Source organism: Heterobasidion irregulare (assembly GCF_000320585.1).
Source record: "Heterobasidion irregulare TC 32-1 unplaced genomic scaffold scaffold_11, whole genome shotgun sequence".
Taxonomy (NCBI): Eukaryota; Fungi; Basidiomycota; class Agaricomycetes; order Russulales; family Bondarzewiaceae; genus Heterobasidion; species Heterobasidion irregulare.
Genome location: NW_009258207.1, coordinates 198,669 through 226,288, shown reverse-complemented (window position 1 = coordinate 226,288; position 27,620 = coordinate 198,669). Strand labels below are relative to the sequence as shown.

Sequence of the window (27,620 nt, the reverse complement as noted above, 5' to 3'; positions counted from 1 at the left end):
TTTCTCGGCCTCGGCCAGACTTCACGGTCCCAAAATGTACCATCATCATCATCATCATCATCATCATCATCGACGGCAACACCCTCGTCCAACGTTTGCGCAGAGACAAGCGACCTAGATACAATTTTCCACCGCCGCGAGCACTCGAATGCGGACGGCGACGGTAGGTAAGTAAGTAAAGTCAAAATCAAGTAAGTACGCCCTACTCCCGCACTCGAACCCCCACCCCCGAATCCTCGGACCCCCCGTTACGATCTACCGCCCGGCCCGCCCGCCCGCCCGCCCGTCTGGTATCTGCATGCATTAAGCAAAAAAAAAAAAAGCTGCGGATATGAGGTATCACTAGCGCGTCGCGCGCGCGCGCGCGCGTCTGTAAGCGTAAGCGTATGCGTAGCCGTATGTAATGTATGTGTGGTTGTACGTGCGGTTGTACGGTAGTCGTATGGTGTATCTGTATGGTATCGGCGAGCGCGTATATATCGTATAGAGCACGAAGAGGGCCGGGTGCCGTGGCCGTGGCCGTGGCTGGAGCTGTGGCTGCAGCTATGATACACGAACAACGGATGACGGACGGACGGACAGGCGGTGTGGGCCGCGATATAACAGGAGGTGCGGGTGGGCGCGGGTGGGGACGGGGAAGGAGGAGGGGTAAGGAGGAGGGGTAAGGAGGAGGAAAGAGGAAAGAGGAGGATAGGATGGCAGCCGCGCGCTCCGCGGTCGGCCGCCTATGTACAACACGCGCGCACGGGCAGTGCGAAACATATACAACAACAAAGGACGCGCATACACAACGCTCGCCAGCCGGGCCGTCAGTCAGGCGGTCAGACGGTGTGTTCTCTACCCCGCCCGCCCGCGCCCAACAGCCCGACATCCCGACATCCCGACTCCCGCCCACGCCCGCGCCCCGGGGCCCCAATACTCACGCCCCAACGCGCTCCCACACAACCGACGCACAGGCAGCCCCCATCCCCGCACCCGCTGCAGCCTCCGCGCCCGGCACACCCTCGCCACCCTCGCCAGCTTCGACAAGCCGCGCGCACCACCGCGCGCCCGAGAGGAGCGTCGCGCGGCGGAGGGTGGGGCGCAGCTTTGCCCAGTGGGCGAGGTGCGCGCGGGTTTGGGCGTCGGGATCGTCCGCTGGGGCTGCCGCCGTGGTGGCGATGGCGGTGGACGTGGCGGCGGAAGTGACGGAAGTGGTGGAAGCGGTGGAAGTGGGAAAGGTGGGGGAGGTGGGGGAAGAGGTGGGGGAGGAGGTGGGGAAGAGGAAGGTTTGCGAGCGCGGGGGGGACGCGGGGTCGGCTGGGGCTGAGGGCGATGCGGATTGGGGAGGGGAAGAAGCCGGGGGCGGGAGGAGGGAGAGTGTGGGGGGAGGGGAGGACGGGGGGGACGAGGCGGGGAGGGGCGAGTGTGGGTGGGACGGGGATGAAGTGGTGGTGGTGGAAGATGGGGAGGTAGAGGACACGGGGAGCGGGCAGGTGGGCGGGACGCGCGAGAGGCGGAGCGTCTCGAGGTTCTGCATGCGCGGTAGCACAGCTGGGAGATGCCGGTACAGATCCTGCACAATACACACAACACACACAGTAAGACACACGTGAGCGTGGGCACGGCGCGCGAGCGAAGCAGCACATACCTCGTCTTCGAGCGCCCAGCCGATGCGCACCTCCCTGAGCGCAGGCAGCTCCGCGCCCGCCGCGAGGAGCAGCTTCGCGAGCGTGCGCGCGTCGACAGCGTGCGCGCCCGCCGCGGACACGATCGCCAAGCACGTCACGCTGCTCGTCACAACTGCACGAGCATCAACACCAGCACCAACATCCTCACCGTCGCCGTCACCGTCACCGCTACCGCTCGCCACGCAAGCGGTGCCGCGCGCGATCGCGGACATGAGCGCGGCGGGGCGCAGGCCATCGTACAGCGTCGAGCTGATATGCAGCGTGACGGCCACCACGCGCCGCCGCTCCCCCAGGGCCTTACCGCACGCGAGCAAGCGCGCAACGACCTGCGGCGTGCCCTCCAGATGCGTCAGGCGCGCGAGGCACCCCGCCGCCGCCGCCGCCTCGTCGCGCGCGTCGGAGGCGTCAGCGTCGGCGAGCGCGGCGAGGTGCGGGGCCGCGAAGTGCGTGATGGCGCGCTGCTGGCGCGGGAGCCACGCGTTGAAGAGGGCGCGCGCGTCGGCGGCGCCCATGGCGCGCTGGAGGAGCGTGAGGCGCTGCAGCCGGAAGGGTGCGTCGCGCAGGACGGCGGGGGCGAAGCGTGGGAGGGTGAGCGTCGTGAGGTGGCGCATGTTGCGCAGGGCGAAGGTGAGCGCGAGGAGGAAGGAGGGCGGGGCGCCGTCGCTGTCTCCGTCCTCGTCGCCGTTGTCGCCGTTGTTGGCAGTGTCGCCGGAGTACGCGGGGCACGTGAACTCGTGCACGAGCTCTGCGATGTCGCGCGCGGATGCGAGCAAAGTGACGCACTGGTCGATGGCACGGTGCGAGCGTGCGGAGAGGTCAACGGCGCGGTAGAGCGCGCCGCGGGCGGCTGTGCGGAAGCGGCGGGAAACGCGGGCGAGGGCGGGGAGGTCGCGCGGGGCGATGTGTGCGCAGACAAGGCTGAGCGGGATGAGGGGCGTCCTGCGTATGCGGCGGAGCGGCGGAGGGGAGAGCGCGTGCAGGGGCGGGTCTGGCTGGTCGTGGTCGTGATTATCATGGTGTTGGGGCTGGGGTGAGGTGGGAGGGGTAGCAGGTGCAGGCGCAGGCGCAGGCGCAGGTGCAGGTGCAGGCGCAGGCGCAGGTGCAGGTGCAGGCGCAGGTGCAGGTGCAGGTGCAAGAGCAGGCGCAGGAGAATGAGCAAGAGCAGCAGGAGCAAGAGCAGAAGCAGGAGCAACAGGGGGCACAGGGATGCGGAGGAGCGATGCGGGTCGCGTGCGTGCGGGTGTGTGTGCGGGCGTCGCGGGGAGGGCATGCGTCGGCGGCGGGGCGGCGGGGCGCGAGCGCAGGGACGGCGGGGGCGATGCCTCTTCGACGGGGAGCAGCACGAGGCCGAGACCAAGGCCCGGGCCGGGCTCCATGCGCGAGAGACGATTACCGCGGTCTGTCCCTGGGGGCGCCGTCGGCGTCGGCACGCGCGGGCGCGGCGACAGCGCCTTTTCGGATTCGTAGGGCGCCGAGGGCAGCGCGTTCGGCGAGCTGAGCGTGCGCGAGCGTCTGCGGTCGTCGGCGGGCGCGCTCGCGTCGGTGGTGATGATCGCGGGAGGCGGGGTGGACGAGGAGGCCGGGGAGGACTGGCTGCTCTCGAGGGACGATGCGCGGCGACCCAGTCCGCTCGGGCGGCGTATGTCGGGGGAGGTGGGGGAGGGCTCGGGGCTGCTGGGGTAGGCCCATTGGTAGCCCGACTCGGCGATGTGCCCGACGCCCTTGCTGGGGGTCCGTCCGGAGAAGAGGGAGGCGATGGTGGAGACGCGTTTGCGGATGGAGTTGGCGTTCGCGTGCTTGTTGGGGGTGGTGTTCGAGACGTTGTCGCTGGAGGACGGTTTTTGGGGCGTCGAGAGCGGGTTTGGGACGAGGTGCTGCGAGTGGTGGCGGCGGCGGAAGAACGACATGAGGACGAAGAAAGTGAGAAGCAAAAAACGAGAGCAGAAGAGCACAGCGACGAGCGATCAGAGAAAGAGGGTCGAGTAAGGACAGACAGCGGCTCGGACGGGTTGTATTTTTTTAGAGAAAGGGAGAGAGGAAGAAGGAGAGGAGAAGGAGGAGGAGGAGGAGAAGGAGCGGACGGACGACGGTCGTGTAGCGACTAGTACTGGCTGCGACGCGCCTCTCCAAAATGAAAGAAGCAGAAGCGCTTCGCCTGCTCCTCTTGCCACAGTCCGTTTGCAAAAGAAGTCGCGGGCAAACGGCGACGGGGGCTCCTTCGCGCTGGTTTCCCCTTGCAACGCGCCTTGGGATGGCAAGCACGCACTGGCGGTCTCGGGGAATAGAGGGAGAGGGGGAGGAGGAGGAGGGGGGGGGAAGTTGGAACAGGTGCGACGTCTGCTGCCGCCCCTCGCCGTTTGCGCGCTCATAAGGGAGTGGCGAGTGCGCACAGGCCAGCTATTCTCGCCCACTTACGGTACATCCATGATCGTTGCCAACCGGGAAGCAGCAGCCCGTCGTGCTCCCTATCTTTGCGAGATCTTCCCGAGCCCGTGCACATGCAATCCCCGCCATCCAGATGAACCCATTCGATCGTCACCCCCGTCCTTCCCCAGCCCTGGGCGTTCGAGCGCGACCGCAATAATTTATAATGAATGAAAGCTTCTTACGGGCACTCTATGTACACGAATTCCAAGGCCTAGGTATCGTCCCGCTCCGCGCCCTCCGTCCAGGCAGAGCCCATCAACCACACACCTCGCCTCCCATCATCCCCCATCCATCCCTCGACTCCCATCGCAGATCCACATCCCATCCCATCCCATCCCATCGCACTGCGTCGCACCGCATCGCCTCAGGTCCCATCCTCTCCGCTCGGCTCCGCTCGCCTCTCGCCTCTTCCTCACTGAGCCCCAAACTCGTCCTTCATCCTCACGTCCCCGCCCTGCTGCACCGCCGGCGATGACGTCGTCCTCGCCCCCGACGCAGACGACGCAGACGACCCGCGATACGGATGATACCGCACGTCCTGACGCCCCGCCGTCGACTCTGATCCCGACCCCCCCGCCGTCGCCGATCCTCGCGCCGGACCCGCCATCCCCCGCGCGCCCGCAGACGTCGGCGGAAGCGGAAGCGCGACGTTCGTAGATGACGATGCCGGCGCCGTTGGATTAGACGCGTTCAGGCTCTCCTTCGCTGCTCGCATCGCTGCGAGGCGGCGATGCACGACCGAGGCGGGCGCCGTCGCGGCGGGGGTATCGGTAGGAGGTGGCGGAGGAGGGGGATCGTGACGCGCGCCGCTGCCTGGTGCGGTGACGCCGGTGCTTGCGGGCGCATCTGCAAGAGTAGACACGAAAGACCCATGAGCGCACGATCCAAATCGAAAGATCGAGCACGAACACAACGCACTCGACGCGAGCTGCAGTTTCTGCTCCGACCCGCCCTGCAGCTGCGCCAAAAACCCCATGCCCGTAGCCACCACGCTCGCATTCCACCTAATATCCGTATGCTCCTTCCGCACAAACTGCCTCATCCCCTGCACACACCTCGCCAGCGCCTCCTTCGGCATCCTCTCCCTAAACAGGTAAATCACCAGCATCATCATCACCATGTCTAGCAGAGATATGGTGGTGGGGCCCTGGGTAACAGCTAGGAAGGACTTGTTCTCCTTGACCATCTCCACAGCAATCTGGAAGGTCTGGTGCACCTTGGCCACAAAATCTGGCTCAGGCACAGCAGGGTCCACAAGCCACTTGGTCAGCTGTGATGCATTGGTAACTGCCTTGCTCTGAGGATATCTGGCAATGGTGCAGATGCACTGAGCTGCCCCTCTAAATGATGCTGCTCTCTTGATGTCAAACCCATAATCTACAAATTCCCTCATGTACTTGTCATCAATTTCTTGAGCAAGTGCCTGCCTAGGAGTTTTGTCTTCTGCTCTAAGTTTTTCTGATTAATTGAAAGGTCAGGTTAAATAATAGAAAAGTGATAAGAAAATCCAAACCAGCAGGTTTCAATGCTACTCCTAGTTGAACTCTCTAAAACTATGTTTAGTAAAAAAAATTAAGGATGGAGATAAAATTGCTTACTCTAAAGATCTCCCTCTCATTTTGCTCACTTAGCTCATCATACTCAATGCAAACTATTTGCTTGTTAGCAAATAGGCGCTTGTATTTTTCTGATAAAGAAAAGCCCTGTCTTTTACTACCCAGTTTTTTATACCAGTATTTAGCTGATGTGACTCTAACATAATTATGTTTAGCTTTCATACCATATTTTTTGAACATTCCAACTTACATATCTCTATCTGTGATTTATCAAAATTTTGAGTATATTTTTTTCATAAAAACTAAATGCAATCTTACGATAGATCTAAAACTTTTGTATAAGTATGTGCACTACCATACAATCAGCAATAAAGTATACTCACCAATCCATCCATGAATCTTGAATTATGATATAAATAATTATGAATAAAATAATCAAAATCTGCTAGATGGCCACTTACTTTTGAATTGATGTTAGCCTTTGTTTGCCATCAATGCAGACTCTCCTCTCAGTCCCATCCTCAGATCTAGTGACAGCTTCACCTAAATGAATATACAATCAAAGTGGCAGGAGACAAGCACTCACCAAAAATTATAGGAGGTACATAGAAATTTCGGAAAATTGAGTCCACAAGCATGATTTGCTTTTCCTCGGACCAGACAACGTCTGGTGTGTGTGCCACATCAGAGGCGAGAGGATGTCGAACAGAAAGATGGCGTACCTCTTTGATACTCAGGCTCAAGATCAACAATTCCCTCGACGATTTGATCTACGAGGGTGATCTCCCCATGGGCACATCCGAGGCCAATCAGTCGTCGAAAGAGCTTACCATAGAGGGCTTGGGCGGTATAAGTGGTCGTCCGAGGGGGCTTGAGCGCTGACCGAAGCTTGTATTCGGGTTGCCCCAGCGCGGCCGGCTCATACTCAATGTCCGACAGCTCGCTTTCTGAATCCATAGCAAGGAGACGACGGTGAGGAGAGAAAGGTGGGGTTGATGATGATGATGATGGAGGTGGGTCAAGAGGGAATGTCACGGCGTGACAGAGCGTGCGCGGGCGGGGCTCATGGCCTTGTCCTCGACCGAACAGCGCGAACGTAGGCCACTTGCCAGCTGCCCCCGGCGCCAGAGAACACCCGTCGCCGTCGCCTTGCTCACGCCGTGACAGAGGAAGCACCGCGCAGGCGCACGCTCCGCCATGAACAGCAACAAATTTACCGCTCCGATCGTTCCGAACGCGCGGTTGCGGTCGTCCGCGAAGCCGTCCGCGACAAAGCGTGATTCTCTCGTCGCCGAGCTCGAGCGAGGTGCGCATCGTCCGTGCTCATTTGCGGGGCTGCTATCCTACATGTACTAATGAACGCGTCTGTGTCTATGCAATCCGGTTCCCCAGATCCCCAGCTGTCCACGGCCAAGCGGCAGCAGCGCACGCAGGCGTTCACTTCGACTATGGCCCACGCGTCCCTCGAGCGCCAGCTGGTGGCGGCGCAGACAACGAAGATGGAGCTCGAGTCGAAGCTCCGCGAGAAGGACATGGCGATCGAGAGGCTTGAGGAGGACAGGCGATGGCTCGCGGAGCGGGAGAAGGAAGAGAGGGAGGAGAAGGAGAAGGAGCAGGCCGGGCGGGAGGAGGAAAAGGTGCGTGTGGCTCGCCTTTGTTCTTTCTTGGTTCGTCGCGCCGACTCGACCCGACGCGTCCTTTCCTCGCCTTGTTCTAGAGAAAAGCAGAGCATGAGCTGCGCGCGCTGCGCTCTGCCCACGCCACTCTCCGCGAAGAACACGCCAACCTCGAAGAGGCGCACGAGGCCATGTCTCGCAACACCGCGCAAACCATCGCGTCTCAGAAGTCACAAATCGCCGCGCTCACGCGACAGGTGTCTTTCCTCGATGCGGAGCTCGCCTCCATGAAGCGTCTCGCAGACGAGCGCAGCGCCACTATCGAGGAGATCCAGATGCAGATGGAAGACCTCAGCTCGGCGCAGCTGGACGTCTCGCGACACGATATCGAGCAAGAGGACTGGGGCGTGTTGCGCGAGGAGCTGCAGCGGCAAGCTTCGTACCTGCGCACGCTGGAGGGCACCAATGCGAAGCTCAACTCGGAGCTCATCATCCTGCGAGAGCGGCAGGACAACGTGGAGGTTATCCGTGAGGAGAAGAGGAGCTTGGAGGGCAAGCTTCGCGTTACGGAACAGCTGCGCGAGCAGGTCACGAAGCTGGAGGCCGAAGTCCAAGCCGCCCGACACGAGCGAGAAGAGTGGTGAGTGGCGTCTCTTTTGGTGGACATGATTCCTCAATAACATTGTACAGGGCCAAGAGAGCTACGCAGCTCGACACGCCATCCAAGACGCCCGTTTCCATCTCACAGAGCCTATCTGCCCTTCGTCTCGCCCACGCAAAGCTGCTCGAGGAGCACGGTGCGAACGTAGCTCTGCTGCGCCGCCGCGAGGCCGACTTGACCGACGCTCAAGACCGCGATGTCGAGAAAGAGGAGGCACTCGAGGATCTACAGCGGGAGAAGCGTGTCCTGCTCGATAAAATCGCGCACCTGGAGCGCGATGCCGCATTGGCAGAAAGAGAAGTCGGCTTCCTGCAGGCCCTAAATGTGCGTCGCGATCTCCCCCTCTGCGTTCTGCTATTTTCTGACGCTGGCATCTCAGGCAAGTTATTCCGCAGAACAGAGCGCCCAAGGTGCGGACAGCATCGACAAGGCGAAGGACGAGCAGATTCGGCAACTCGAAAGCCTACTGCAGGACTACAAATCGAGAACACAGGAATTGGAGGGAGAACTCGACGAACTCAGCCACCGTCCACTGCCTGCGACGGAAAAGCAGGGCCCGCGTCTACAGGAGCTCAAGGAAGCTCTCGAGAAAGATAGACAAGCGCTGAAGGAGGTACAGAAAGGTCGGTGTACAGTGACTTGTCGCGTATATCTTCTCAACTGACACTTCTACCAGCGCTCGATGAAAGCGAAGTTGCTAGCGAGCAGCAACTAGAGCAGATCGAGGAGCTGGAGCAGACGCTCTTCGAGCTGCGCGGCGAGATCGGCGCAGGGAGGCACGTGCCGCCCGGCGTCCGTATCCTATCGCTGAAGGACAACCCAGCCCAACAGTGGTCAGACCTGAGACAGGAGGTGATGGACCGGTTGAAGGGCGAGAACGAGGCGCTCATAAACAGGCTGAAGGAGCTGGAAGACAGCGGTGCAGGCCAAGCGGCTGCCGCGAAGCGGGGAGACGGGCCAGGGGAGGATCTGGTGCCGCGGCGAAGCTGGGAGGTTGTAAATCAAGAGAAACACGAACTGGAAGAGGTCGTGAAGCAGAAAGAGAAACGTCTGTTACGGTTGCAGCAGGTAGGTGTTTTCAGTTGCAGTCCTAGCTAGCCAACACCTTGTTAATCGTTCCGTTTTTTTCGTATTTCTTGTAGGTCTTTACAGCGAAAAGCACAGAGTTCCGCGAAGCCATTGCCGCTATTATGGGTGTCAAGCTCGCCTTCTACCCCAATGGCCAAGTACGCGTCACGTCGCAGTACGACCTAAACGCGTCGTTCGTGTTCCAGCCCACATCGCGGTCTGAAGGCGCGAAGATGCAGCTGATCGCGCAGGGAGAAGGCGGTCCGCAGGAGCTGCCGCAGTTGATGCGGAATTGGGTCGAGGAGGAGCAGTGCATCCCGTGCTTTTTGGCGAGCGTTACGCTCGAGTGTTATGACACTTGGAAGAGGGAACAAGCGTTGGGTCTCTCATGATTTTCGACGATACTTCAAACGCTCAGATTCTTCCCATGTATCCGCATTATGGTAGTTTGCACTGCCCACACCACATTAGATTTGTGTCACCGTTCTTACGACAATCACGATCCCGGGAATAAACTGAAGGTAGTCATGAGTTGAGATGTGCAATGCGAGAGCGCGAGAAAATCACAAATCGCACAGCAATGTAACTCTTTTACGATCAACACTGAGGATATCAGGTCCAGCTTGGTCTCAGCATGATCTCACACAAGGATCTCCAATAGATGTAATGTACAGGTCCTGCGGCCGTCAATGATCAAGCACTGGATTCAGGCGACATCTCACACATGGAGAAGGGAATGCTAAGTGAGACATGTTGCTCTATGGATGAGATTCATGTGTATATGTGGCGAGGGAAAGCTCTACTCCGGATCCTCGTAACCCTGGACTGGCCTCCGTGGTCGATTCGGAACTAGACGAAAAGCATATCAGCGACTGGAGGCGCACATATCCCAAAGCTAGAAGGTCAATCAACTTTGCCCGAGCAGAGAACGGCGCAAATACAAAATCGCACTACGCGCAAGGCTCCCGGGGACGCTCGCAAGGGGTACTCACTTGGATACGTGATAGGAATAGGCTCGGCTGGCCTCCATCCATAGCTCTGACGGATGGTCGGAACACTGAATGCGAGAACGGGCCCAACGGAGCCGATCACGACAGAGTAGAAGATGACGGGAGCTTCATGGGCTTGCCGTTGCTGGTGATTCGAAACGCAGTTTGCATGTCATATATTCGAGGCCAATGAGAGATTCATCGAATCAGCAAGGAGAAGCGAGGAGATTACAGTGATACTTACGAGGTAACGGTATGTCCGTCGGAGAGGTGCTATGAAGGTAGACATTGTCGGTGAACGGTTGCCTCAGCTGTCGAGGTTGACGGCCGCGTTGTTTGCGCTTGTTTCCTTCAGGGCAAGTTGGCCCGGACCATCGCGACTCAGACAACCACCTCCGCAGACACCAACAAGGTAGCTGGAGGTAGCTGGGCAAATTCCACCAGATCCAAGTATCGTGGAGGCACTTGAGTACGTCTTGAATGTATTCCGTCGCTTCACTTATGGCTCATATCACGGCCATTACACACGGCAGGGTTGAATGACCTTCAACAGCGAACTTTTGTACAAGGATTGTTATGAATAGATTCTCATCATATTTCTATTCCTCGCCAGCCAGCCTTTCACCAGCTCATACAAGGTTCTTCCTCGCTAGCACCTCGACAAGCTCGAGGCTGGGAGGGCTGGACACAATGCCCTCGATCGCGCCTAGGAATGTCTTCGCGCCGACCCCCGACAGATGAGCCTGCCTGCCTGCCTCGTCGTAGAACGCGTCGAAAATACCGAACGTGTTATTGTCTGGCCAAGCAAGGGCAAACCAGTAGGGCGTGCCATCTTCGCGAGCTACGTCGCTCGCGAGCCGCTGCGATTTCCAAAGTTCGTAAGTGACCCGACCACGGGATAAAATGCAATGCTTGGCCTTACATTGAGTACAGCGTTGGCTTCGCTAGCGTGTTCAGGCTTCACAGTGAACTTTACCCTCACACCAAACTTCACCCCTACTTCTTCCTTACTCCCATCCGGCACGACCTTATGAGCCAACAGGCCCACGTTCTCAATCTCAAGGGGGCGATCAAACAGCTGGTCCGTTGCCGCCACAGCCGCTTGAGCAAATCCGGCCGCGAGGTGCTCAGCACGGTCGGCGTCGGTGGCGAATGCATCGAAGATCCCGAACCGCGCGGGTTCGTCCGCCTTGGTATCGACCTCGAAGCTGAACCAATGCAGCGTGCGTGGCTCAGCTTCAATTAAAGTCCTCCCTGTGATCAGGAGATTGCGAGTTTGGGACACTTGGGTCGGCTTGGGTACGATTGTCCCGTTGACGGAGAATTTGACTGTTAGATGATTGTTCTCAGGATAGCTATTGCTTCGACAGTTGTCTGGTACGTACGGTCATTTGAAGGCATGTTCACTTGTGTTGTAAGGATGTAGGCTGTTGCGATGTGGGATTCATCCTCGTCTCGACTCTCGTTTGCTTTTATGCTTGTAATCCTGTGATTTGTCAGAACTTCTGCTGATTTGACATATGTCTTCGGTCTAGGGTGTGATCCCGAAATGGTTGTTCAGCAGCCTCGGTCCCACGGGTGTGGGAGAGGAATTTTGAGGCGGTGCATTGTACATCTGCATCTGTCGGAAAGTATCGTCTTCCTCGGTCACGACTTGAGCTTGAGCGCCAAGCGCAGGGTCGATTTTCTCAAGTGTCCTGCACGGGATCACATGTTCCATGACGACTATGGTGTCGCCATTCAATGGATTTAATATTCAACTATGAGGTTCTAGTTGTTCGTTTGATCAATCATCGCTTTCCTGACCATGTTGCGTTATCACAGATAGATTGATCGCTGCATGGTGCATCATAATACCATGTCTGGATGCCCTTGGTGGGCATAAACGCCCATTCATCATAACCATAGGCGTCATGTGACTCCTACCCTCGTGTGGATCGATTTCAACATCAAGGGGGGTTAGGCATAGTATGCTGCAAGCAAGCATAGATGTGAGAGGGTGGTCGTCGCGGTCGGCCTCATTGGCAAACATGTCGAAGATACTGAAGCGCGCAGGTTCGTCGACCTTAGTGTCGACTTGGAAGCCGAACCAGTGCAGCGCGCCCGGCTCGGCGTCGATGTGGATCTTGCCGGCGACGAAGAAATTGCGAGTGTGGAGCACTTGGGTCGGTTTAGACATAATTGTCCCTGTGACGGCGAATATGGCTAGAGTGACTGAACCAGAGTATCTGGGTTCAGTAGTTGTCTAGTACGTACGAATGCTCGAAGACATGTTAACGGAATGGGATCGTTTGGTTGGTGCTGCATTGTGAGTTTCGCCTTAGTCTCAATTTACTTTTGCACTGGCTCAGAGATCGTTTCTTCGTTTGTCAGAATTGTTGCTGAACCAACTTCTCTTCGACATAGGTAAGGCTTGGACAGAGATCCCGAGATTATACAAATCAGGGCACGAGACCGCTTCCAGCCCAAGAATTGACTTGCAGAGCATTACTCTCACGTTTTTGGATCAACTGGCCTTCGCAAGCCCTATTCTCAATACGTTCAGTTCACTGTGGCATACAATTCGTAATATTCATTCAAGCGTTAAGGCTGTTGTACATGAGTTGTCATCAAAAACTTCACTCAACATCTATACATTTCCTTGGCCTCCCAGACTGCGTTCAAGCAACGATCTTCGTCGCCAGCACCTCAAGCACGTCAATCTCAGCGGCGCTAGTAACACTGCCCTCTGTCGCGGCGATGAACTTCTTCACAGCGGATCCCAACATGTAAGCCTGCCTGCTTCCCTCGTCGTAGAAGACGCTGAAGACACCGAAGGTGCTAGTGCCCGGCCAAGCGACAGCGTACCAGTAGGGCGTACCGGCTTCACGAGCTACATCCTGTTCAAGACGCTACGATGGCCCAAGTTGACATCTTGGACACAGCATAGAGAGCGATTTCTCTGAACTCACCAGCAGTGCAGCCTTGACGTCGCCTGCGTGTTCCGGCTTCGCGGTGAGCTTCACTCTGACGCCGAACTTGATTCCCGCCTTCGCATCCGGCGTGACTTTGGACGCCAGTAGATCGACCTTCTCTATCACCGCAGGACCCTCGAAGAGCGCGTCGCCGTTCGCCGCCGCCGCCCTCGCGAGACCGCCCGCCTGGTGTACATCGCGATCGGCCTCGGTGGCGAAGCCGTTGAAGACCCCAAAGCGCGCAGGCTCGCCAGCCTTCGCCTCGATCTCGAAGCTAAACCAGTGCAGCGTGCCCGGCTCAGCGTCGACGTAGGTCTTGCCACCTACGAGGAGCTCGCGGGTTTGAGACAATTGGGTCGATTTGGCGACGATAGACCCGGAGACAGCGAATTTGACTGTGCAGAGTCAACAGTCTCAACAGTCGTTTGGCTTCGATACTTTTCTGGTACGTACGTTCTTTCGAAGACATGACTACTTGTGGTAGATGGTGGTTGGTGATTGTGATTGGTGTCGGTGTCGGGTTGTTGGGGTTCATCCTCCCCCCTCAGCCTTTTATGCAAGTCCAAAAAGCGCTTTGTGACTTCTTGGAGCTCTCGCTGATTCAACATGTCTCTCTGGCATCGCCTAAAGGTGAGTCAGTGACAGAAATCCTGAGGCAATCGATCAGCAGTATCATAACTGTGGGAGGGCATATGGGTTGTGCGGTTCATACAATTCACAAACTCGTCTGCGCCCCTCACGAATGTGGATGTCGAGCGCAAATTTACCTCCTTCAGTAGGCTGCGCTGCATCGCCTGGTTGCCACAGAACCCTTAGCAACTCTGGCGCCGACAGCTCAAGGCAGTCGGACTACTCGAGAGGTCCAAGTCGTTCAATATCATCATCGCTCTTCTGACAAAATTGCGTTGTGACTGGAGCTCAGTCAGGTCGCTTGTGTAACACGCTCATAGCGCTGTATGTCATTCACCTGAGTTGAAGCCGAAACGCACATTGCGCCCGCTTTCCCTGCATCTCCTCCGGCTGGCAAATCTGCGTATGAGATCTGCGCTTGATTTCAAGTGGCGCGCGAACATATCGGCGCGTCGGCTGAGAGCTGTTGAGAGCCTAAATTTCGCAAAAATGGCAAAATTTGTCGCCGGAATAGTCAGACAAACTTAGTCACCCTTGACGACGACAACGACCAAAAACGCCCTTTTCTTCACTTGCATGGACGGTTCATGTAGTAGACGAGAGCATTGAAAGCACGTTTGTGCATCCTCGTTGAAAGATCGAAGAGGCATCGTGAGTTTTTTCGTGGGGTTTCTCCTGGCGATAATCTTGCACATTCTGAGTGATCCCATAATGTGGCAAATATTTGAATCAGGTCTCTGCATTGGTCTCGGACTCGTCGCAAGGTTGTTGCATTTTTTTCTTTCTCGCCATGCAGCCCTCCACCCACAAACCCATGTACTCCATGGTGCATGTCTCCGCTGGTCCATCGGATCCGTATTCTCTAGGAAAGCGCTGTCGTGGAAGACAGTGCAACCTTTCACTCGAAGCGGGATGGAGACACAGCCTCTGTCAATTATGTATGATGCGCCAGCGCGAGGCCAATAAGATGCCAAAGAAGAGGCAGACAGAGGAGCGCGCACAAGTCGCTGTGCATAGAGCGCCCCATCGTGACCGGGGGGCTATCTTCGCGGTGCGTGCTTGCTTCCTCACCCTTATTCTCGCTGATCTTAGACTGTGTATTGAATGCTAGCCTTCATCGGCACCTCCTCCACCGCCAGCACCGCACCCCCCAACGACGTCCTGCTATTTCTGTAAAGCTCTCATATTCATACCTTCAGCGCACGGATCCGGCCCACTCGTATGCGAGACATGTTACAAGCGGGAAATGACACGGCAGCGGCAAGCGCCAGAGTACGCCCTTCCCCCTCTTCATGCCTCATGCGTCCCATCGCAACCTCTGCCTCATGCCTCTCATGTCCTGTCGCCTCCCGTTCTACCCCATATTCCCGTGCTCCCACCGTCGTTTACGACCTTGAACTTGCCAGGCCCGTCTGGTCCACGTTCACAGACGCAGAGGGGCCCTGCACCTGTGCATGAGTATGCCCGACGTCCGTTCGTGGGCGCGAACCCGACCGTAGAGCACCTGAAGGGCTTCAGGGAGGAGTCAATTTTTGCCCCAACGCGGATAGCCCGCTCTGCGCGCGCAGAAGATTTCAATGTGCCGACACGGCAGATACCAGCCTCAGATGCGCAAAGTGCAAGCGGTGTTCGTCAAACGCCTCCCGACCCTGATCCCGATGCCATGGACCTGGACGATCTTGAGCTCGCCTATCCTGAGGTAACAGCTTTTCGGATCTCACATATCAGCATTCTGACGGGGTTTTCAGGACGGAACCGATGCGGAACCGAATGGCCTCACAACTCTGGAGAGCACCCTTGAGAGTCCATCTCCCATGACCGGGTTTGCAAACGATCGATCCAGATTATACGCCGTGCCAGATGGATGGAGCAGTATGTCCGACTTGACAGTGCTCTCCGATAGCGACGACGACGACGACGACGACGACAGCGAGGTCAGCTCGGATCCAGACGACGAGGTACACGCAATTTTTTTCGAAAAAGCCGCGAGTTAACGCTGACCTGAGCATTCATCATTTTGCACCTCTCCAGCCCTTAGCTACCAAGTCTCAAAAATCTGGTCTGAAAATCCGCATCCGGATACCCGCTGGATTCTCGTTCGATACCCTGCACGACGATAAGACCAAGGCAACAACGCGCATATGTGGGATCAAGACATGTCAAAATGTGCTGACGCCCGAATCGCGTTGGAAACTATGCGACCCTTGTCGAAACAAGTTTCGACACTATCAGCGCCAGCGGCTCAATATCCAGCGACCGAGGTTATATTTAGAGCAGAAGCATAGTGACGAGTTAGACGTAAGTCGGAATCAGGTAAACGCCATTTGTATTTTATACTTCTCGACCAACTTTATTTACCCAAACTTATCGCGACTTGTAGCATACAAGCCAGGATGTTCAGGTAAGGAGATCATCAAAAGAAAAGCGGAAAGGACTTCATTGATTGATCAATTTTGTATATTTACAGGCTACAGACATCATCGGCCTGCGCTTCTGCTCTATGCGGACCTGCCGTAAAGCGCTGCCGCCGCTCAATAATTACAAATGGAAGATGTGTGAGTCGTGTCGGATGCACTCTCGCTTCCAGCAAAAGCGGCGTCGTGCGATCGGCCTGCTGCTCCCTGAGGGTGACAATGAACCCAAGGGTGGGTTTGCGCGGCATATCATCGATCAGTACGAGAAGCAGAAGGCGAGGCGGAAGAGATTTGGATCTGATCATGGAGAAAAGGAGGTACGTTCGCATGAGCCGATGCAGCGTTTTGTTATGCGATGTTTTGACGTCTTGTCCTTCAGGAAGACGTCGATGCAGTAGTTCCTCCTCAAGCTGGAAAACCGGACGTGGGTGATGAAGTCCGAGCGACGTGTTTGGTGAAGCCTGCACCCGACAAGTCAGATCCGTATGGGGTGAGACACTGTCTTGAATTCTGCACATCGTCTCAGAAGAGTGAAGTCTGATTTCCATTGATTATCTATCAGCCTACATCCTATCAAGACCTTTCTGAGCTCCTGGAAACGCTACATGAGTACCTCACCGGGTTTCTCCGCGCGCAGATTCGTTACATCGGCGTGAAGATGAAAGGCGGGGTCTTGAACGGCCCTCTCGAACCATTCATCTTCGCGTTCGACGGCGAGTACTCGATCGTTACGGGTGCTGCGATCGAGAGCGAAGTGACAATGTTGGAGGTGTTTGCCCTGAGACAGCACGTTCAGGACGTGCTTGCTTTGGATTTCAAGTGCGTCACGACAACTTCTGCGCGTGGCTGTATTTTGACGTCTGTATTCTTTGTCGTTGTAGGCCTGTTGGTATGCCCATGGTCAAGGGCGGCGAACTCGTTGTTAACTTTGGATGCTTACAGTCCTTTGTGCTGCCGATATCAGGGGTCCCAGTAGGAGTCAGAAAAACAGAAGATGAGAAACAGCACATCAAACGGTCCACACCGCCTGCCACTACTTCCCCTGCTTCAGCTCCCGCCATTGCCACACCTGACCCCGCTCTTGCTCCTACTGCCTCCCTCGCCTCTCCCGCCGTTTTGGCTCCCCCTGTTCCCATCTCCCCGGATCCCACACCTTCCATCACTCGCAACATGGCAGGTGAAATCGAGGTCCGAGTTACTGAGGATCGTCGACACCGTTTCTTCCCCGGCCACCGAACAATTGTGCGCTTCCGCCTGGTGGGATAGGTCATGGCAGTCTTGAACTTTTTGGCTCCCTTTCCTAATTTTGATCGAAGTATATTGTTGCTCTTTATTGGTGTCATCGTTTCAAGACCTCTTTCTATGTTATATACGCCGATCTGGATGATAGTTCTCTATAGCTAGTCATTGTATCCTAATTCTCTTTAGAGAATGTAAGCTGCAGAAGTGCGCGGTGTCCTTGTGCAAAACGGAGGATCTGGCGTCAATGCTGTACAAAGTACATGAAGTCCCATCGAACATAGTTCACAATACGATGCAATAACACATAATAATCACGAGCAGACAATCGAGTAAGAATTTTAAAGAGAGTTATTCGCCTGCGGAGTCGACCCCAATGCTATTCCTGTTCCTGCGCGGGGCATCCATCGTGATCGAGCTGCTAGCGTCAATATGCTCCATTTGACCTTCCGCGACTGCAAACGTCTCCAAGATGTATGAATTATGATCTCCCTTGTCAAGGACCATTTCCCGCATATTAAGGAGGAGGCGAGATCCGAATATTGACGGGAGTGTGCAAGACCAACTACATCACAGATTAGGTTATTCCAGTCAGCTTGCTTATGTGTGGGAGGCGGGAGACAAGGGCTCACGGCATGACGATGTTAATGTACCGATTGAACTTTGCCCAAATGATAGTGTTGATCAGGAGCTCCACGAATATTCTGTTAAAGAGTATAAATTGAGTAAGTACTATTTGAGACTTGTATAAAGCACTCACGCCAAAAAGTACATCAAGCTAGACAGCGGTGTGAGTACAATCAGTTGGAGAATCACGTCGAAATCCGGAGTACCGTTACCTGTCACGAGCAATGAGCTTGACCATGCGTGGGGTTGACGTCGCCTTCGGTCGCCCATCAAATTCGCGAAGCCCCAAACCGAAGCGATACATAATTTCCTCGCCCCATGCCTTCCACAATATGAGCAAACATAGTATAGGCTCAAAAATGAGGATAGGGATCCAGAACAACGCGGAGAGGCTAAAGATCCCCGAATAGTAGCAACCGGTCGGTGTCGACACTACCGGAAGATCTATATAATCCCACGCGACTTTCATGAGGCACAAACGTGAAGAAAGCAGAGATATTGAAGACGTACGGGATATCTTCCTCATAGTAACACCTACCAGGACCGCCATAATTGCGATTTCAACAGTACAACAACATACTAGAAAGATGAGCATTCTTCGGCTTCGCCCGTATAGAGCATAAACCTGACATCTCGACATCAGGCCTCATGCTTCCATTGCATTACGACTGGTCGACAGAGGATGGACTCACTCGGAGTTGCAGGATGGCTAATTAATCGCATGAGGTATTATTACACGAAAATAGAACACAGACATCGAAATGAAGATACGCACACTGTACGGATATAGTGATCAAAAGCGTCACAATATCATCGCACATAAGATATATGATGCAACTGCACAAAAATCATTGTTTAAATTTCGAGATGATTACTTGGGAACCTGGAATTTACATCTGGAAGATTGTGAGTTGGTCTTGAATCAATGGGTATGTGGGACAATTGGGAGTTCACCTTCGAGGAGACGATCCCACTGCGGGCGAGAGGTACTGCCGATCGTGACATTCCGTAAATCAAATCATCATGAACTTGTCAAGACACATACTGGTGTCGAAGATCAACCATAGCAGTGGAAAGAACCTGTTCTGTTGAACAGATAAGCATTTAAGCAACCAAATCCATTCAAACACGCACAAAAACGAAGAGCCAGAATCCCTGGCGATTTTTATCCTGCCGCCAAATGAGCTCGATCTGCCAACGCTCAAACATCTTAGCATCCCTTCAAGCCTACATATGCTCATCTTACTGACTTCCCTGTCCAAGGTTATGACTTTTCCACGATGACACGGTAGGAAATACATGAACGTTGAACAGCGCGAGCGAAGAACCAAAACCCACAGTGATCATAAGCGAGAAGCCCTAAAGCACCTGCTCGCGATTGCTTGCCTATGTTCACTGCCAAATGGTTCTCCTCGATCAATGCTTCTGCAAGCAAGATGAGAGAACTTACGGGCACGACGGTAGGGGATCGGAAGGTTGGTGATACCATTGCCAGACATAGTATTGAAAGGAGGAGGGAGTTGGGGAACTGAGCATCGAAGAACTAGCGCAGTCGGTGCCTTTGTATAAATTGGAAATGAGTACGGTTAAATAGTAATAGGCGCTCGAATTGAAGCATCAAGACTTCTGATACGCCACCAGTCTCCCTAAAGGCTCCTAAAGGATGTCCTAGGATGTCATGCTAGATCATGCTCCTGTGTAGGAGGAAGTCTAAGGGACAGATCATCAGAGAAGCATCACAACGCCGTCCCAACTATACTTCTCTAGGCCCAAGGTCTGATAGGGTCTGATACATGATCGTAACGAGGCGAAAAGCTGCAGTGTATCTAATCTCATTCCAAGGTCCGCTCACCTTCACGCCTTACGTGCAAGGCGTTCGGGAAGGGGGTCGGTCGACCCGAGTCGTATATCATGGTACAAGGTGTAGCTTGTGACTGTTCGAGACACATACTGCATGATGCATGATGCCTTGGATATCTCTGCGGGAGACAAATAATTACCGGAATAAGTGGAATCAGATTGAGCGAGGCGCTGTTCAACCGCAAGCCGACAGATGTATGCGAAACAATCAAAGACGTCGGTCGACACTGAGATGGTTCTCGCGCTTGGAGACGGTCGAGGATATTCCATGGGTGGATCACATACAAGATGGCCGTTGTTGACGTCTTCAAGCGTTTTGCGATGTCTGCCATTCCTGCGGGTGCAAGTCGTCCATCGGAGCAAGGCGGCTCTCATTCTCTGCCAAGTCGTGTACGAATTGAAATTTTCTCAAGCTATATGACGTGGGATGATCCTTTAGTATGGATGGGAGCGCACATGACCACGTTGGCATGATGAACAGAAGATGTCGTGTTAGGGTGCTATCGTGAAACAAGAGGGCCGAGAGAAGGGAGGATGTTGACAAAATGGCTCACGGCATGTACTGGCATACATGTATGTAGCGGTTGTAATGGAGCCACGGCCGGGTTGATCGTGAGCTCTGTAAAATTTATGAAACGAGCTTATTTATGTCAAGTTAGCGCTCAGCCAGAGACAACCGGAGACAGAAGAACCGAAGACCTACCTAGCCCCACGCCCAAAAAGTACATGAGACTGCGGAGAATAGCATCAGAAACTGGATCAAAATAGACGAGGCAGGTACCTGCAGGTACATCGCTACAGACCTCGCGATCAATCAGATCGCCATACGGGAAGGTCGATATAAATTTGGCCACCCATCGTGATTGTGTAGTCCCCGCTGATGGCGATAGGAGCAGGCATAGTAAAGAGCAGGCCGAAATGAAGGGATATCATTGATCAAGAAGAAGAACACTACTCATGAGAGCGAAAAACGTACGAGAAACACGGTACGAGATGGGAGCTTGGCATCGACACTGGAGAACATTATCACTGTAGAGAAGATAAGACACTCAGAGAATAGCTCGTTCTGACTAGCACGCCACGTCATACATCGCTGAATTGGTGAATAGAACGAAGCGGAATTCGAGCTCGGATGGAAGGAATATTGTCGACGGCATGCATCACTGAAAGACACATCATACACTGGGAAGTGGATAGCCTTGCTTCAAGATGCCTAAGAGGACTGCCCGATATGTCGTCTGCGCAGAACCGAAACGTTCAGATACAGCCATCTTCGCGGTCCCTGTCCACGGGGTTTGCGGGTTTTGATAGTGATGACGGTTCAGGCTTTAGACGGTGCAAGGAGGGTACGGCAGAGAATCACGGCGCACGCACTGTACGAGTAGAGCACGGACGAGGGCTGTCGACAAGTGTCCAAGCGTGAGGGATCCTCAGACAAAGCTCAATAGCTGTAAGTTCTCTGAAGGGTCGAAACTGTCCTCGTTCCACAAAGCTAGCCAAGCTACCTTGTATAGGCACTTGAGAGTCGCCTGAGTGTAGGGTTGGAGACATCAGTAAGCGCAGAACATAGTCACGGTCCTGCAGTGTGAAGACGGGATCGAAATATTGGAGCCAAAGCCATAGGGTACTCACTGCTCAAGCGCAACGGTTTCCTAAGAGCAAAGGGAGATCATCAGCTCGTGAAGTGAGGCATAGCGCGTGGAATATAGAAGGACAGATGTTTGGACGAGAGAAGACTTGTAAACTCTGGAGGTGGCGCTCACCCGGTTCTCCATCTCTGAAAGAACCAATGATCCCGGACATGGCGACCAGGTGATACAGCGAATATTAATCCCGTCCACCCCAGTCCTGCCGCGCGCTGAGCAAATGCAAGGACTCCTGTCGGACGAACTAGAATATTGAGAGCCTTCGATTCGAGGTCACATCCTCCGAGTGAGACGCTGAGTCTCAACCGATGAAATTTTGCGTGGTTGCACGTACAGAAAGACCAAAGGTCCTTGTGAATAAATGTCGATTGAAAGGCGTGGTCACTGTCGACTGCTGTCCAGCGGCGGGCGCGGACATAGCCGTCGCAGACCAGTTATAGCCAGTTATTTGATAAGATAATATTATGGGATGTCCGGCTGTCCCGAGTACCGTACCAGGGGCAACCGGCAACCCGTCTCGTTCCAAACACAACTCACGAGGAGCCCACCAATTAAGTACTGTAGCATACAGCTAAGCATTATACAACAAACCGAACACACACGTCCGTACCAAACACACGAATACAGAAAGTTGAATGAAGCGGCGACGAATCGCAAACAAGTCCATGCACGGTTTCGAGGGCCTCCTCACGCGCCCGTCTTGCCGTTCGCCGCGAACCCCGGCACGCCAGGCGGCGGCGGGTAGTACTGCGGCGGCGATCCCGGCGCGCCAGGCGTTCCCCCTGCGTCGTAGCCGGTGTGGTTCGGCGGGGGCCCAGCAGGCTGTGAAGCAAAAACGGGCGACGCGATGATCGTAAGAAAGATGCGCCCACGGCAAACAGACGAAGTAGAGATGGACGCACGGGGGCGAAGCCCTGGTTCGGGTCGTATCCGTACCCGTACCCTCCGTTCTGCCCTTGGAACGTCTGCGGCGGATACTGGGGCGGCGGGTACTGCGCGCCCTGCTGCCACCCTCCTCCCCCACCGCCACCGGGGCTGGGATACTGCCCGTTGGCGACGTAGACGGAGTTGGGATTGTACGCGTTTTGGTTTTGAGATGCGTGCACGTAGGCAAGGTTTGCTTGGCGCTGGCGACGTTGGCGATACATGCCAAGCGCACCGAGGAGGAGGATGAGCCCGACGACTGGAGGAGGGGTGGGGTGATATGTGGATATGTGGAAGAGATTCAGAATGGAGGTGAAGAGGGAAGGAGGGCAAGGAACGTACCGAGGCAGACGGCGATGGCGATGCGCGCGCCGGTTGAGATACGGCAGCGCTCGAAGCCATTGCTATCGTATGTCGTAGGATTTCGGGACGCAGAGCGGGGGGGCACAGGGTGTAAGCACAATTGCGCGGGAACGTTAAGATGATGTCATAGATGGCGGGCAAAGAGAAGGAAGAAACGAACTTGTCGATGAAGCAGTCGGCGCGGGCGCCGAGCGCGGAGGAGAGCAGGAAAAGCGTGAGCGGAAGCCGAGGTCGTAATACTGCATAGTCGGCCGGGCGAGAGGGCAACACAGGATAGGAATACGTCAGGATAGATTGAAAGCAATAAAGGCGGCTGGTTACACACGAGTCATGATGGAATCAGATCAAATCAGATGATAGAATGACAAGGCTTCTGAAGCTTCGCAGCGTCAAGGATCTGTTGAAGGGTGTCGCAGTCGTTGGAGTAGAAATGTGTGGGCGGGATGGACGTAGGAAGACAAGAGGCGCAGGCGACCCTGCGAAACAAAAAGCGACATTTGAGTCAGTCTCTAACTCCATTTGATCTCGCGCTCCGCTCTCCCGAGCCTGCCTGAGCCCAGTTCAGGTCTTAGCCTTGGCCGGCGTGCTACTTCGCTGGGGCCTCTGACAGAAGCCTGTGGGCGCATGGCGGTGCAGGTACCGCCTCCCCGAACCATGACCGATACTACAAACCGTCGTGCACAGACTTGGTATATGATACTCACGGGCCAGCGATCGTTCACTCGTAGATGTTGGACGTACAGAAGAGAGGCGAGAGCGAGGTCTGGGTGATACTTACAAGCTGGTACAGAAGACACACTGGTCAAGAGACGGTCTGTCGACAGGGCTGAGGGCGTAGACGGTCGTAAGGTACGGAGAAATTCTCGCTTCTGCAGGTATACAGATTACAGGAGGTTACAAGGGTCGAGGACAGCAGATAGCGAGAAACGGCGACTCGGGGGGATTGGGGAAGCGAGGCGCAAGGATGCGAACTTTGGCTGGTGGGAACCTGCAATTGTCAGGAGAGCGCACGCGACTGCGCACTCCCCAAACTCTCCCACCCGTGTCCTCATACATGCAGGAGCACTCCCTGCAAGGTACGTAGGGCTAAAAATTCTCTAGTGACTTACTAGGATCTAGGATCATCTTCCGTGTGAGGTTTGCGTCTGCGAAGGAGAGGACTAGGAGAGGTGACCTGAAGGCTCCCGGAGGGACCTTCCGAGCTCCTTGGTTTCTCGTCCGCGCTTCCCTGCGCTTCCTTTGCTTTCCGTCGACTCGGTCACGACGAACTAACCCAACACCGTCTCCTCTTTGCAAGGGCAACGTCGCCGCACTCCCCGCTAGTTGCTACTGCTACTGTGTCTCCGCGCTCCTCGAGATCTATCTGACATTCGCAAGACCTAACCTCTCGGTCTATCTCCAATGCGTACCTGAATAGCGACCCCACGGGGCTTTGTTGAACCCTTGATCATATCCCGAGACTGTTGACTATCTTTCTCGTAACACGACTTGACCTCCGATGACAGTGTGGGTGTCTGAGGTACGTTTATGGATTCGAGCCCTTACATACAGGTTCGCCCGCCGCGTTTCTTCATCACGCTAGACCCGCCACCATCTCGTCCTCAATGCTACGTCGTTCCGCACGCATTCCCACTCGTAGACGCCTGAAGGTACTCCAGAACTCTGGCACCTGTATCCAAACGGCTACCCAGATGACTTCAGCGAATCCATGGTCGACAAAACTGCATACTATATCGGCACTTTCGATATCATTCGGAAGCATGTCAACAAGTCATCGCCGGACGCCCGTACAAGCATGTTATCGAGGAGTGGGTGAGTAATCCCAGGCACCGCACGTCAGACACGAAGGATGCGCAGGCCAGAGCGTCTTTCTACTCACGGTGCGACACGCTCTGTCGCTTTCCTACGAAGAGAGTAAGTGTCCCACATAGCATCACAGAGTCATCTCGGGACGTCTCGAGCCTGCATCCAGTGTCCAATGACCTGTTGATAGCTTCTACCTGGCGGCTTCGCGGCGCAATCTGCTCTGGAATGTCTGCGCGAGCGAAATTCATTGTGTCATCGCGACAAGAGGCTTTTGCAAGGCTCATGACAAGGCAGAACGACAGTGCAAGAAATTTGACCATCTTGCAGAGACGATCCGGTACGCCGACGGACAAGATCGAGTGCACCGTTCAAGACTGCGGACGCAGCATGAGCGCGGAGGGGTAATTTTCACGAGACTTCATATGTGGACGACGACGGAGAAACAAGGACGAGGGAGATCCGGGAGGCGGAGATCAAAAAGATCGTGGAAAACTTGCTTTTAGGTGAAAATCTCTTTATGACGAAGATGGTGACTTGAAGCATCACGAGGCTCCAATCCCAAATCAGGGTACCATGGCGGAGCCGGAGAATCAAGGCGCTTCTGAATGCAGGGACAGTCATTCAAACCTGGACGTAGATCCTGGAGCCTATCAGATCAACCTCGTCGTAGCTGGCAAGCTTTGACGTGGGGGGCCAGTATTCGGTGAGTGCGTATATCCCAATCACAAAAAAGATGGTGTACATATCCTGGCTTATGCTGTCAATGGGAATCCATCTGCTTGTCCAAAGTGCCCCCTTGCAGACTCTGGCATGCCCGGCGATGGGCTATTACATTATTGCGTTCTTCGAATTGATCATCCTAATTGAAATGACGGACTGGTATAGAAATGCAGCGCCTGATACCTCATTTTTTCATCTGGTTACATGCAATCCCTCAGCGCTTCCTGTCAGGCTCGGCGGCTAGTGAAGATTTACTTCTATCGCAAGACCGCAGCATGCCGGTCAGAAGGCCTGCTTGGTCAACCAGCTGCTTACGCCGCCTCGAGCATACTTATAAGTCGCCCAACTGTCGCTCATGCTCGCTGCTCGATCTTGATTCTATGCCCTTCCTCAACACGCGGCCGCTGGACCCGTCGTCCTACGCATTGCTCCTGTGAGCCGTCTTTTTTCTCGATGTTTCTTCTGCGCGTGTCTCTGTGTATCTCAACAGATGTCTATGTAGGTCCGGGCCGACGCTCATTGCCACGTTCATCAGCCTCATCCTGTATGGTGTCGTCTTGATGCAGACGTATTCATATCATGTGACCTACAAAGAGTACGCTCGAACCGATGTGTACGCGTGAATTGAGAGCACTCATGCGTGAAAATTAGTGACAAGACATGGCAAAAGGCCTATGTACGCTTCTGACGACACCCGCGGTTCGTGGGCTCGGGCTGATGTACACAGCACAGGTATGGACGTTGTTCGTCGTGGGCACGGTGAACATCGGGCTGGACATGGCGCATATCTACGACCATCTGGTTAACAAATTCGGTATGTCCCTCACCTCGAATCTCTCTCCGAGCTTTGCCGATGACCCTGGATCGGATGGTCTTAGGAGACATCGCTGCGCAGGGAATCCCGAGCTGGTGTAACTACTCTAGCCGTCTTCCTCCGATCGTTTACGCTGACTGTGCCGGTTCCTATTTTAGTTTTCGAATGCGGTAAACTTTTGAGTCCCTCGCTCAATGATGCTCACGCGACTGACGTGCTCGTGACCACTTCGCAGGCCCTCTGACAACTGTCAGCGTTTTTGGGGCTGTTCATGATCGATCGCGAGACTAAACAATCCACAGGGAATCATAGGGTTGATGGTCCAATTGTTCTTCGGTCGTCGAATTTGGATCCTCACCAACAGTCTATGGTCGTTCATCTGTATCGCGGCGTTGGCCGTTATAGAGTGCCGTACGTAGAGCCGCACCTCGCGCCGCGAGGCTTATAACTCATAAGTATCATCTCCAACAGTCGCAGCAATAGCCACCAGCGTGGCCATGCTCTGCATGCCCGATGTCCTGATCACATCTCGCATCCAGTCGGCCGTCATCGTCTGGCTGATTGCGGCGACCATCGACGATACGCTGATCACGGTCGTCCTCGTGACATTCCTGGTACGTCCTCCACGCGCGACCTCGTGTCGTCCGCAGCTGGGTCGACGAGCTCCGCCGAGTCGATGCTTTGTTTGATGATATAGAAGCGGCACAAGACCGGGTCTCCCCCGACGGACGACGTCATCGACAGGATCATTCGACGTGAGTCTAACAAAGCTGCAGACGTGCGAGGCCGCTTGGAAAGCAGAGATGACTCGAGCTGATCCTCGTTCCGTGCTCTTGCTAGTCGCCATCCAGACGGGCCTCGTCACGGCTCTGTGGGCCGTCGCAGACTTGGTCTTGTACATCACCTTTGTGTGTGTCTCTCTGCGCCCCCTCGGCGCATTACTGATCGGATCCTGCATCGTCACTTTACTAGCCAGCTGCATAGTGAGTCCGTTCGATCGCTATCCTCGCCGTTCAGACCGCATGTCTCACGATCGCCAATGCCGCCCGCCGCAGCCACATCATCTTCAACTACTCCTTGGCGGAGCTGTACACGATCTCCCTCCTCTCAAGTCTAAACTCCCGGAAAGGCTGGACGTCTTCAGTTGAATCGACCAGATACATAGGCGGGATCAGCCGCCCCCGCACCATCGAGTTCTGTGACAGGAGCGCACCGAGAGATGTGAGCCGCCCGCTCTGTCTCTGACTTTTCATCGTTCCTGATCTTCCTACCCGTGTTAGAGCGAAATCGTGCCCCGCGACGCAGCAACAGCAAAACGCCCCATCACGGTGCGTGCTCTCTGTGCAATAGCGCTAGGTTACGAGTTGACCCGCCAGGTCACGATCGGACGACAGACTTTTATGAGCGAGGGTTCCCAGGAAAGTAGCAGACATGAGGCTCCAGCGCGCGCGGAGGTATAAGTTTTGAGACGGAAGGACCACCTATATCAATCGTGAGCGCGAATTTGCGCAGAGCTTACTTTACACGCTATTATACTATCGTAATTTTACCGTCAATGTGCCACCAGAGGAGTGGATACGCATACATTAATGCCTACAGCGAGAAATCAGATATGTAGAGTGATGGAGAGGAGCAA

General features: G+C 55.1%; 12 protein-coding genes across 12 annotated transcripts; 3 read left to right on the top strand and 9 right to left on the bottom strand.

Moving 5' to 3' along the window:
* Positions 1-342: 342 nt before the first annotated feature.
* HETIRDRAFT_454955 (uncharacterized protein) lies at positions 343-3,577 on the bottom strand (the record flags this gene model as incomplete). Its single annotated transcript, XM_009552984.1, has 4 exons — positions 343-531; positions 581-725; positions 924-1,555; positions 1,631-3,577. The coding sequence occupies 4 exons, from the start codon at positions 3,575-3,577 to the stop codon at positions 343-345; spliced, it is 2,913 nt and encodes a 970-aa protein (XP_009551279.1).
* A 57-nt stretch (positions 3,578-3,634) lies between these two features.
* HETIRDRAFT_454954 (uncharacterized protein) lies at positions 3,635-4,039 on the bottom strand (the record flags this gene model as incomplete). Its single annotated transcript, XM_009552983.1, has 1 exon — positions 3,635-4,039. The coding sequence occupies one exon, from the start codon at positions 4,037-4,039 to the stop codon at positions 3,635-3,637; it is 405 nt and encodes a 134-aa protein (XP_009551278.1).
* A 218-nt stretch (positions 4,040-4,257) lies between these two features.
* On the bottom strand, positions 4,258-6,610 carry HETIRDRAFT_460754 (uncharacterized protein; the record flags this gene model as incomplete). The annotated part of the gene is made up of 4 exons (XM_009552982.1): positions 4,258-4,441; positions 4,514-4,943; positions 5,016-5,327; positions 6,484-6,610. 4 exons carry the CDS (start codon positions 6,608-6,610, stop codon positions 4,309-4,311), a joined length of 1,002 nt encoding a protein of 333 aa, XP_009551277.1. The 3' UTR covers positions 4,258-4,308.
* A 240-nt stretch (positions 6,611-6,850) lies between these two features.
* On the top strand, positions 6,851-9,525 carry HETIRDRAFT_460753 (uncharacterized protein; the record flags this gene model as incomplete). Its single annotated transcript, XM_009552981.1, has 7 exons — positions 6,851-6,959; positions 7,046-7,290; positions 7,371-7,909; positions 7,960-8,254; positions 8,310-8,553; positions 8,607-8,998; positions 9,073-9,525. 7 exons carry the CDS (start codon positions 6,851-6,853, stop codon positions 9,388-9,390), a joined length of 2,142 nt encoding a protein of 713 aa, XP_009551276.1. The 3' UTR covers positions 9,391-9,525.
* A 272-nt stretch (positions 9,526-9,797) lies between these two features.
* Positions 9,798-10,276, bottom strand: HETIRDRAFT_52869 (uncharacterized protein; the record flags this gene model as incomplete). Its single annotated transcript, XM_009552863.1, has 3 exons — positions 9,798-9,847; positions 9,991-10,132; positions 10,232-10,276. 3 exons carry the CDS (start codon positions 10,274-10,276, stop codon positions 9,798-9,800), a joined length of 237 nt encoding a protein of 78 aa, XP_009551158.1.
* Positions 10,277-10,616: 340 nt separating this feature from the next.
* Positions 10,617-11,317, bottom strand: HETIRDRAFT_327930 (uncharacterized protein; the record flags this gene model as incomplete). Its single annotated transcript, XM_009552980.1, has 2 exons — positions 10,617-10,847; positions 10,910-11,317. Coding segments are annotated over 2 exons (639 nt in total), but the record flags the coding sequence as incomplete, so codon positions are not given.
* A 456-nt stretch (positions 11,318-11,773) lies between these two features.
* HETIRDRAFT_118709 (uncharacterized protein) lies at positions 11,774-12,259 on the bottom strand (the record flags this gene model as incomplete). Its single annotated transcript, XM_009552979.1, has 2 exons — positions 11,774-12,201; positions 12,244-12,259. The coding sequence occupies 2 exons, from the start codon at positions 12,257-12,259 to the stop codon at positions 11,774-11,776; spliced, it is 444 nt and encodes a 147-aa protein (XP_009551274.1).
* A 388-nt stretch (positions 12,260-12,647) lies between these two features.
* HETIRDRAFT_429843 (uncharacterized protein) lies at positions 12,648-13,410 on the bottom strand (the record flags this gene model as incomplete). The annotated part of the gene is made up of 3 exons (XM_009552978.1): positions 12,648-12,878; positions 12,939-13,336; positions 13,395-13,410. The coding sequence occupies 3 exons, from the start codon at positions 13,408-13,410 to the stop codon at positions 12,648-12,650; spliced, it is 645 nt and encodes a 214-aa protein (XP_009551273.1).
* A 951-nt stretch (positions 13,411-14,361) lies between these two features.
* HETIRDRAFT_421836 (uncharacterized protein) lies at positions 14,362-17,251 on the top strand (the record flags this gene model as incomplete). Its single annotated transcript, XM_009552977.1, has 8 exons — positions 14,362-14,622; positions 14,683-15,270; positions 15,320-15,529; positions 15,603-15,972; positions 16,046-16,302; positions 16,365-16,475; positions 16,548-16,804; positions 16,867-17,251. 8 exons carry the CDS (start codon positions 14,362-14,364, stop codon positions 17,249-17,251), a joined length of 2,439 nt encoding a protein of 812 aa, XP_009551272.1.
* A 107-nt stretch (positions 17,252-17,358) lies between these two features.
* Positions 17,359-19,350, bottom strand: HETIRDRAFT_446436 (uncharacterized protein; the record flags this gene model as incomplete). The annotated part of the gene is made up of 13 exons (XM_009552976.1): positions 17,359-17,789; positions 17,857-17,928; positions 17,985-18,002; positions 18,064-18,295; positions 18,362-18,476; positions 18,544-18,560; positions 18,627-18,688; positions 18,804-18,840; positions 18,897-18,936; positions 18,986-19,042; positions 19,102-19,121; positions 19,190-19,246; positions 19,302-19,350. The coding sequence occupies 13 exons, from the start codon at positions 19,348-19,350 to the stop codon at positions 17,576-17,578; spliced, it is 990 nt and encodes a 329-aa protein (XP_009551271.1). The 3' UTR covers positions 17,359-17,575.
* Positions 19,351-21,683: 2,333 nt separating this feature from the next.
* On the bottom strand, positions 21,684-23,086 carry HETIRDRAFT_441949 (uncharacterized protein; the record flags this gene model as incomplete). Its single annotated transcript, XM_009552975.1, has 6 exons — positions 22,970-23,086; positions 22,805-22,883; positions 22,624-22,685; positions 22,260-22,540; positions 21,968-22,179; positions 21,684-21,915 (listed from the first exon to the last, which is right to left on the bottom strand). Coding segments are annotated over exons 3-6 (783 nt in total), but the record flags the coding sequence as incomplete, so codon positions are not given.
* A 3,200-nt stretch (positions 23,087-26,286) lies between these two features.
* HETIRDRAFT_247165 (uncharacterized protein) lies at positions 26,287-27,109 on the top strand (the record flags this gene model as incomplete). The annotated part of the gene is made up of 5 exons (XM_009552974.1): positions 26,287-26,395; positions 26,456-26,598; positions 26,682-26,739; positions 26,825-26,894; positions 27,040-27,109. Coding segments are annotated over 5 exons (450 nt in total), but the record flags the coding sequence as incomplete, so codon positions are not given.
* Between the last annotated feature and the right edge of the window lie 511 nt (positions 27,110-27,620).